This window comes from Larus michahellis, unplaced genomic scaffold, assembly GCF_964199755.1.
Source record: "Larus michahellis unplaced genomic scaffold, bLarMic1.1 SCAFFOLD_618, whole genome shotgun sequence".
In the NCBI taxonomy this organism is placed as follows: Eukaryota; Metazoa; Chordata; class Aves; order Charadriiformes; family Laridae; genus Larus; species Larus michahellis.
In genome coordinates this window covers 1-10,212 of record NW_027436165.1, presented here as the reverse complement: position 1 = coordinate 10,212, position 10,212 = coordinate 1, and the positions used below count along the sequence as shown (strand labels likewise).

The 10,212-nt window shown below is 64.7% G+C and overlaps 1 protein-coding gene across 1 annotated transcript; it reads right to left on the bottom strand.

Moving 5' to 3' along the window:
• Positions 1-257: 257 nt before the first annotated feature.
• LOC141737080 (matrix metalloproteinase-14-like) lies at positions 258-8,712 on the bottom strand (the record flags this gene model as incomplete). Its single annotated transcript, XM_074571695.1, has 8 exons — positions 8,564-8,712; positions 7,285-7,407; positions 6,841-7,148; positions 5,803-5,964; positions 5,531-5,688; positions 4,449-4,587; positions 3,486-3,636; positions 258-521 (listed from the first exon to the last, which is right to left on the bottom strand). Coding segments are annotated over exons 1-8 (1,361 nt in total), but the record flags the coding sequence as incomplete, so codon positions are not given.
• Between the last annotated feature and the right edge of the window lie 1,500 nt (positions 8,713-10,212).

Genomic DNA, 10,212 nt, shown 5'->3' with positions numbered 1-10,212 from the left:
GACATGGGGGGATGGGAGACATGGGGGGGGCAGGGGACATGGGGACATCGGCGGGGTGGGGGACACGGGGGGGACAGGGGACATGGGGGGGGCGGGGGACGTGGGGGGGGCCATCAGGAGGATGGGGGATATGGGGGGGGGATGGGGGACATCAGGGGGACGGGGGACATCGGGGGGGGGGGGGTGGACAGGGGACACGGGGACATTGGGGTGATGGGGGACACGGGGGGGGGGGGATGGTTGGGGGGGGGGGGGACATGGGGGGGGGGACACGGGGAGGGGGAGAGAGGAGACACCAGTCAGGACCCCGCGACACCACACACCCCCCCCCCCAGTGTCCGTCCCCCCCCCGCCATGTCCCCGTCCCCCCCCCGTGTCCCCCCCCACCCCCGCCGTGTCCCTCACCATCGTCGGGGCCCATGAAGGCGCCGCGGGGGGACTCGGGGACGCCCCCCCAGACCTCGATGCCCTTGGGGTAGTCGGGGTCCACGGCGCGACTGTCCTCGTTGAAGCGGTAGTACCTGCCGCGGGGACGTCACCGTGGGCCGGGGGGGGCACCCGGGGACGTCGGCGGGGCCATGGGGACGTCAAGGTGGGCATGGGGACGTCAATTTGGGCAGGGGGACATCAAACACGGCCATGGGGACGTCAAGGTGGGCATGGGGACGTCAATTTGGGCATGGGGACATCGAACATGGCCATGGGGACATCGAACATGGCCATGGGGACGTCAATGTGGGCATGGAGATGGCCATGGGGACGTCAACGTGGGCATGGGGACATCAAACATGGCCATGGGGACGTCAACGTGGGCATCGGGGACGTCAATTTGGGCAGGGGGACATTGAACATGGCCATGGGGACGTCATGGGTGGGCATGGGGATGGCCATGGGGACGTCAACGTGGGCATGGGGACGTCAATTTGGGCAGGGGGACATCGAACACGGCCATGGGGACGTCAACGTGGGCATGGGGACATCAATTCGGGCAGGGGGACATCAAACATGGCCATGGGGACGTCACGGTGGGCATGGAGATGGCCATGGGGACGTCAACGTGGGCATGGGGACGGCCATGGGGACGTCAATGTGGGCATGGAGATGGCCATGGGGACGTCAACGTGGCCATGGGGACGTCAACGTGGGCATGGGGACGGCCATGGGGACGTCAATGTGGGCATGGAGATGGCCATGGGGACGTCAACGTGGGCATGGGGACATCAATTCGGGCAGGGGGACATCAAACATGGCCATGGGGACGTCACGGTGGGCATGGAGATGGCCATGGGGACGTCAACGTGGCCATGGGGACGTCATGGTGGGCATGGGGACGGCCATGGGGACATCAACGTGGCCATGGGGACATCAACATGGGCATGGGGGACGTCAGTTTGGGCAGGGGGACATCAAACATGGCCATGGGGACATCATGGTGGGCGTGGAGATGGCCGTGGGGATGTCAACGTGGGCATGGGGACGTCAAACATGGCCATGGGGACGTCACAGTGGGCATGGGGATGGCCATGGGGACGTCAACGTGGGCATGGGGACGTCAAACATGGCCATGGGGACGTCACGGTGGGCATGGGGATGGCCATGGGGACGTCAACGCGGGCATGGGGACATCATGGTGGGCACGGGGACGGTCGTGGGGACATGGAGGAGGTGACAAGGAGGTCCCAGAATGTCCCAAGAGGTGGCAGGGACGTGAGAGGAGGTGACAGAGGTGCCAAAGAGGTGACCAGAAGGTCCCAGAAGGTCCCAAAAGGTCTCAGAAGGTCCCAGAAGGTCCCAAGAGGTGGCAGCGGGTGACAGAGGTGAGGAGAAAGTCCCAAGAGGTCCCCGAAGGTCCCAGAAAGTCCCAAGAGGTCCCAGCACGTCCCCAGAAGGTCCCCAAAGATCCCAGAAGGTCCCAGGAGGTCCCTGGAAGTCCCAAAAAGTCCCAGAAGGTCCCCAAAGGTCCCAAGAGATCCCAGAAGGTCCCCAAAGGTCTCAGAAGGTCCCCAGAAGTTCCCAAGAAGTCCCAGAAGGTCCCAGAAGGCTCCAAGAGGTCCCCAAAGATCCCAGAAGATCCCAAGAAGTCCCAGAAGGTCCCAAGAGGTCCCCAGAAGGTTCCAAGAAGTCCCAGGAGGTCCCAGAAGGTTCCCAAGAGGTCCCAGAAGGTCCCCAGGAGGTCCCCAGAAGTCCCAGAAGGTTCCCAAGAGGTCCCAGAAGGTCCCCAGAAGGTCCCAGGAAGTCCCAGAAGGTCCCCAGAAGGTCCCAGAAGATCCCAGAAGGTTCCGAAGAGGTCCCAGAAGGTCCCAAGAAGGTCCCAGAAGATCCCAGAAGGTTCCCAGAAGGTCCCAGAAGGTTCCCAGAAGGTCCCAGAAGGTCCCAAGAAGGTCCCAAGAAGGTCCCAGAAGATCCCAGAAGGTTCCCAGAAGGTCCCAGAAGATCCCCAACAGGTTCCCAGAAGGTCCCAGAAGGTCCCCAGAAGTCCCAGAAGGTTCCCAAGAGGTCCCAGAAGGTCCCCAGAAGGTCCCAAGAAGTCCCAGAAGATCCCAGAAGGTTCCCAGAAGGTCCCAGAAGATCCCCAAGAGGTTCCCAGAAGGTCCCAGAAGGTCCCCAGAAGTCCCAGAAGGTTCCCAAGAGGTCCCAGAAGGTCCCCAGAAGGTCCCAAGAGGTCCCAGAAGGTCCCAAGAAGGTCCCAGAAGATCCCAGAAGGTTCCCAAGAGGTCCCAGAAGGTTCCCAGAAGGTCCCAGAAGGTCCCAAGAAGGTCCCAAGAAGGTCCCAGAAGATCCCAGAAGGTTCCCAGAAGGTCCCAGAAGATCCCCAACAGGTTCCCAGAAGGTCCCAGAAGGTCCCCAGAAGTCCCAGAAGGTTCCCAAGAGGTCCCAGAAGGTCCCCAGAAGGTCCCAAGAAGTCCCAGAAGGTCCCAGGAGGCCCCAGAAGGTCCCAGAAGGTCCCAAGAAGGTCCCAAGAAGTCCCAGAAGATCCCAGAAGGTCCCCAGAAGGTCCCAAGAGGTCCCAGAAGGTCCCAAGAGGTCCCAGAAGGTTCCCAGAAGGTTCCCAGAAGGTCCCCAGAAGGTTCCCAGAAGGTTCCCAGAAGATCCCCAAGAGGTTCCCAGAGGTCCCAGGAGATCCCAAGAAGTTCCCAGAGGTGCCAGAAGGTCCCAAGAAGTCCCAGAAGATCCCAGAAGGTCCCCAGAAGGTCCCAAGAGGTCCCAGAAGATCCCAGAAGGTCCCAGAAGGTCCCCAGAAGGTCCCAGAAGGTCCCAGAAGGTTCCCAGAAGATCCCCAAGAGGTTCCCAGAGGTCCCAGGAGATCCCAAGAAGTTCCCAGAGGTGCCAGAAGGTTCCCAGGAGGCCCCAGAAGGTCCCCAGAAGGTCCCAGAAGGTCCCAGAAGGTTCCCAAGAGGTTCCCAGAGGTGCCAGAAGGTCCCCAGAAGGTCCCAGAAGGTCCCCAGAAGGTCCCCCCCTGGGGGGGGGGGGGGGGTGGCACCCACTTGTTGCCCCGGAAGAAGTAGGTCTTGCCGCTGGGCAACCAGAGCAGGGCCGCGTCCAGCCGGTCGGTGGGGACGCCCCGGCCCAGGTCCCGCAGGGCCCGGGGGTAGCCGGGCTCCAGCACGGCCTCGTCGAACACCCAGTGCCGGTCCCCTGGCCCCGGGGACCCCGTCAGCGCCGGGGGGGGCCTCCGCCCCACCTCCCGCCCCACCTCCCGCCCCACGGCCTCACCTCCGGCCCCACGGCCTCAGGTTCCCACCTCCGGCCCCGCGGCCTCACCTCCATCTCCACGTCCCCACCTCCATCTCCACGTCCCCACCTCCAGCCCCACGTCGTCATGTCCCCACCTCCAGCCCCACGGCCTCACCTCCATCCCCACGTCCCCACCTCCAGCCCCACGTCCCCACGTCCCCACCTCCATCCCCACGTCCCCACCTCCATCCCCACGTCCCTACCTCCAGCCCCACGGCCTCACGTCCTCACCTCCATCCCTACATCCTCACCTCCAGCCCCACGGCCTCATTTCCCCACCTCCAGCCCCACGTCCCCACCTCCAGCCCCACGGCCTCATGTCCTCACCTCCATCCCTACATCCTCACCTCCAGCCCCACGGCCTCACCTCCAGCCCCACGTCGTCATGTCCCCACCTCCAGCCCCACATCCCCACCTCCAGCCCCACGTCCTCACCTCCATCCCCATGGCCTCACCTCCAGCCCCACATCCCCACCTCCATCTCCACATCCCCACCTCCATCTCCACGGCCTCATGTCCCCACCTCCAGCCCCACGTCCTCACCTCCAGCCCCACGTCCCCACATACCCACCTCCATCCCGACGTCCCCACCTCCATCCTCACGTCCTCACCTCCAGCCCCACGTCCCCACCTCCAGCCCCACGTCCCCACCTCCCTGCCACCACCTCCGCCCCCCGTGTTGTTGTGTCCCCCCCCCGCCCCCCGCCCCATACCTTTGAAGAAGACGAACTTGCCGTCCTTCCTCTCGTAGGCCGTGTTGATGTTGGGGGGCAGCCCCACCCAGAAGTGCCCGATGGGCAGCGGGTACCCGTCCATCACCCGCCGGTCCCTCACACGCCAGAACCACCGCTCCTGCCCCATGGGGACACCCCCGTCACCCCCCGCCGCGCCTCCACCGCCCTCCTGGGGGCGGCCCCCGCGCCGCCGACTGCCCTGAGGGCGCCACCCCTGGCCCCACGGCCTTCTCCCCACCCCCACGTCCACCACCTCCATCCCCACGTCTCCACCTCCATCCCCACGTCTCCACCTCCATCCCCACGTCCCCACCTCCATCCCCACGTCTCCACCTCCATCCCCACGTCCCCACCTCCATCCCCACGTCCACCACATCCATCCCCACGTCCCCACCTCCATCCCCACGTCCCCACCTCCATCCCCACGTCCACCACGTCCATCCCCACATCTCCACCTCCATCCCCATGTCCATCCCCACGTCTCCACCTCCATCCCCACGTCTCCACCTCCATCCCCACGTCCACCACCTTCGTCCCCATGTCTCCACCTCCATCCCCACGTCCATCCCCACCTCCATCCCCACGTCTCCACCCCCATCCCCACGTCTCCACCCCCGTCCCCACGTCTCCATCTCCATCCCCACATCTCCATCTCCATCCCCACGTCCACCACGTCCATCCCCACATCTCCACCCCCATCCCCACGTCTCCATCTCCATCCCCACGTCCACCACGTCCACCACCTTCGTCCCCACATCCACCATATCCATCCCCACATCCCCACCTCCATCCCCACGTCCACCACGTCCATCCCCACATCTCCACCTCCATCCCCACGTCCCCACCTCCATCCCCACGTCCACCACCTTCGTCCCCACGTCTCCACCTCCATCCCCACGTCCACCACGTCCACCCCCATGTCTCCACCTCCATCCCCACATCCACCCCCGTGTCCACCACCTCCATCCCCACATCTCCATCCCCACGTCCACCACCTCCATCCCTATGCCCCACGTCCCCACGCCCTCGTCCCCGTCCCCACGCCCTTCTCCCCGCCCCACCTTGAAGACGAACATCTCCCCCCGGAGCATGGCGATGGTGTCGAAGTTGCCGTCGCAGATGCGGGGGCCGTAGGGGGGGCCGGGGGGGCGGTCGGGGCTGCGGGGCCGGGCGGTGGTCCGGGGGCCGGCGGGTGGCCAGCTGGGACCCGTCCCCGTCCCTGGGGCAGGGGAAGGGGGGGGGACACACCATCAGCACCGGGGTGGGGTGGGGGTGGGGTGACACGGTGTGGGGGGTGAAGGAGGAGTTTGGGGGGGGGGAGGGGGGGGCAAACCGTAGAGCTGCTGGATGCCGCGGCGGTCGTCGTCGGGGAGGACGAAGGCTTCGGTGTCCATCCACTGGTAGAAGGGGGCCATGATGGCCGAGGGGTCGCTGGAGTGCTCCAGCCCCAGGGCGTGGCCCAGCTCGTGCACGGCCACCAGGAAGAGGTCGTTCCCTGGCGAGGGGGAGACAACGGGGGAGGGGGAGGTCAACGGCGGTGGAGGTCGGGGGGGGGTTGAGGTGGGTGTTGGGGTGGTCGCGATGGGACCCGGTATCCCCGGGATGGTTGTTATTGGGCCAACGAAGGACCTAAGTTGGGTCGATGGTGGCCCCACGTTGGGTCGAGGACACCTCCACGGCCATGACGGGGTCAAGGAGGGACCTAAATTGGGTCAAGAACATCTCCATGGCCATGACTGGACCAAGAAGGGACCTAAATTGGGTCGAGGAGGGACCTAAATTGGGTCAGGAACATCTCCATGGCCATGATTGGGTCAAGGAGGGACCTAAATTGGGTCAAGGAGGGACCTAAATTGGGTCAAGAACATCTCCATGGCCATGATTGGACCAAGAAGGGACCTAAATTGGGTCGAGGAGGGACCTAAATTGGGTCAAGAACATCTCCATGGCCATGACTGGGTCAAGGAGGGACCTAAATTGGGTCAGGAACATCTCCATGGCCATGACTGGGTCAAGGAGGGACCTGAATTGGGTCAGGAACATCTCCATGGCCGTGATTGGGTTGAGGAGGGACCTGAATTGGGTCAGGAACATCTCCATGGCCACGATTGGGTCAAGGAGGGACCTGAATTGGGTCAGGAACATCTCCATGGCCACGATTGGGTCAAGGAGGGACCTGAATTGGGTCAGGAACATCTCCATGGCCATGATTGGGCCGAGGAGGGACCTGAATTGGGTCAAGAACATCTCCATGGCCGTGATTGGGTTGAGGAGGGACCTAAATTGGGTCAGGAACATCTCCATGGCCATGATTGGCCCAAGGAGGGGGGGCCACAAATTAGGCCCGGGGCGTCCGAGGCCTCCCCCTCACCGCTGAGGTCATCGTTGCGGGCGGTCCAGGGTTCGGCGCCGTCGAAGTGGGTGTCGCCGCCGATGTGGGGCCCGGGGAAGTAGGCGTGGGCCAGGAACCCTCCTTCGCCGTCGAAGGGGGTGCTGTCGCCGTGGAAGCCCTCGGCGAAGAAGATCATGATGTCGGCTTGGGGGGCCCGTCCCTGACGTACGTCCCCGTAAGGAACCTCCCGGAAACGCAAGGGGGCGGCGGCCGCCCAGACGCCGAAGGCCCGACGGATGGCGCCGAAAGTGCCGGCTTCCCCCACCTTGGGGGTGTAGTTTTGGATGCTGGAGGAGGAGGAAGGAGGAAGGAGGGAGGAAGGAGGAGAAGGCGGCTCGGCCCGTGACCCTCCTCCCCGCCCCCCCCCCCACCCCCCGCCCCGCCCCGCCCCGCCCCACACCCCGGCCACCGCCGCGGCCTCACCAGAAGGTGATCTCCTGGTGCTCCCACTTCATGCCCTGGATGGCGTAACGCCGGCGTCGCACGTTGGCCTTGATTTCCGCCCCGAATTTGTCGGGGACGCCGCAGCGGGGGCGACGCATGGCCCTGGGGGGGGGGAGTGGGGGGGGAGTCAGGGCTGGGGGGCGGGGGTCGGAAGACAACCCAACGGCCACCCACGGCTCCTGGAGGACCTACAACTCGATGGCCACCAAGAGCTCCTGGAGGACCCACAACCCAACGGCCATTGATGGCTCCTGGAAGACCCACAACCCAACGGCCACCCACGGCTCCTGGAGGACCCACAACCAGCCACGGCTCCTGGAGGACCCACAACCCAACAGCCACCAACGGCTCCTGGAGGACCCACAACCATCAACGGCTCCTGGAGGACCCACAACCCAACGGCCATTGGTGGCTCCTGGAGGACCCACAACCCAACGCCCACCCACAGCTCTTGGAGGACCCACAACCATCCACGGCTCCTGGAGGACCCACAACCCAATGGCCATTGATGGCTCCTGGAGGACCCACAACCCAACGGCCACCGACGGCTCCTGGAGGACCCACAACCCAACGGCCACCCACGGCTCCCGGAGGACCCACAACCCAACGTCCACCCACGGCTCCTGGAGGACCCACAACCATCCACCGCTCCTGGAGGACCCACAACCCAACGCCCACCCATGGCTCCTGGAGGACCCACAACCCCCCACAGCTCCTGGAGGACCCACAACCCAATGCCCACCCACAGCTCCTGGAGGACCCACAACCCAACAGCCATTGATGGCTCCTGGAGGACCCACAACCCAACAGCCATTGATGGCTCCTGGAGGACCCACAACCCAACGGCTATTGATGGCTCCTGGAGGACCCACAACCCAATGGCCACCCATGGCTCTTGGAGGACCCACAACCCAACGGCTATTGATGGCTCCTGGAGGACCCACAACCCAATGGCCACCCATGGCTCTTGGAGGACCCACAACCCAACGGCCACCCACGGCTCCTGGAGGACCCACAACCACCCACGGCTCCTGGAGGACCCACAACCCAATGTCCACCCATGGCTCTTGGAGGACCCACAACCCAACGGCCACCCACGGCTCCTGGAGGACCCACAACCATCCACGGCTCCTGGAGGACCCAGAACCCAACGGCCACCGACGGCTCCTGGAGGACCCACAACCCAACGGCCATTGATGGCTCCTGGAGGACCCACAACCCAACGGCCACCCACGGCTCCCGGAGGACCATCCCCCACCTGAGGGTCTCGGCGTCGGCGGTGCCGGTGACCGTCAGCCCGTAGAAGCGCTGCATGGCGGCCAGGGCGGCCGAGAGGGACTGGGGCGAGCGCTGGGTGTGGGTCCGCAGGTCGCCGGGGGGCAGGTAGCCATATTGCTGCAGCCACGCCTGGGTGGAGGAGGGACACAGGTTTGGGTGGGGTTTTTGTTTTTTTTTTTGGGGGGGGGGGGCGGGGGGACGGGACGGGACCCACCCCCAGCGTTTTTCCCGCCCCCCAAAAATAAAAAAAAAAAATAAAAAAAAAAATATCCTCCCCCGCACCCAAATTAGCAGCCGGCGGCAATTACCGGCCCCCGCGGGGTTATTCTGGGCCCGCGTCCGTCTGTCCTTGCGGTCACCCCCCCCCCCCTCCCCCACCTCCCCGTTGTCCGTCTGTCCCGTGATTTCTGGCGGTTTTCCGCCCCCCACCCCCCCCCCCCCGTCCCCGTCTGGTCCCTCCCGGGGGTGGGAGGAGATGGTTTGGCAGAAGGAGGGATGGAAAGTTGGACGGAGGGTGGGATTGGGGGAGGGGGAAGGACGGAGGGAGGAGGAGGAGGAGGAGGAGGGGGGCGGTGGGACGGAGGGACGCGGAGGGACGGCGGGCGGACGGGGAGATGGACACGGGGATGGGAAGGAGGACACTGGGATGGGCAGAGGGCCGTGGGGAAGGACAGATGGACACGGGGATGGGAAGGAGGACACTGGGGTGGAGAGACGGCCACGGGGAAGGACGGGAGATGGCCATGGGGACGGAGAGGTGGACACGGGGACGGAGAGATGGACACGGGGACGGAGAGATGGACACGGGGATGGACAGATGGACACGGGGACGGAGAGATGGACACGGGGATGGGAAGAAGGACATTGGGATGGAGAGATGGCCATGGGGAAGGACAGATGGACACGGGGATGGACACGGAGATGGACAGGGGGATGGAGAGATGGACACGGGGATGGACAGATGGCCATGGAGATGGACACAGAGATGGACACGGGGATGGGAAGAAGGACACTGGGATGGAGAGATGGCCATGGGGAAGGACAGATGGACACGGGGATGGACACGGGGATGGACAGGGGGATGGAGAGATGGACATGGGGACGGAGAGATGGACATGGGGACGGAGAGATGGACACAGGAATGGGAAGGAGGACACTGGGATGGAGAGATGGACACGGGGAAGGACGGGAGATGGCCATGGGGATGGAGAGATGGACACGGGGATGGACAGATGGACACGGGGATGGACAGATGGACACGGGGATGGACAGGAGATGGACACGGGGATGGAGAGATGGACACGGGGATGGGAAGGAGGACACTTGGATGGAGAGATGGCCATGGGGAAGGACAGATGGACACGGGGATGGACAGGAGATGGACACGGGGGTGGAGAGATGGCCATGGGGATGGAGAGATGGACATGGAGATGGCCATGGGGATGGAGAGATGGCCATGGGGCCGGACAGATGGCCATGGGGATGGAAAGAAGGACACGTGGATGGCCAGATGGCCACAGGGAAGGACAGATGGGCAGGAGATGGACGCGGGGATGGAGAGATGGCCATGGGGATGGCCACGGGGACGGCCAAGAGGGACACGGGGACGGACATGGGAAAGTAGAGAAG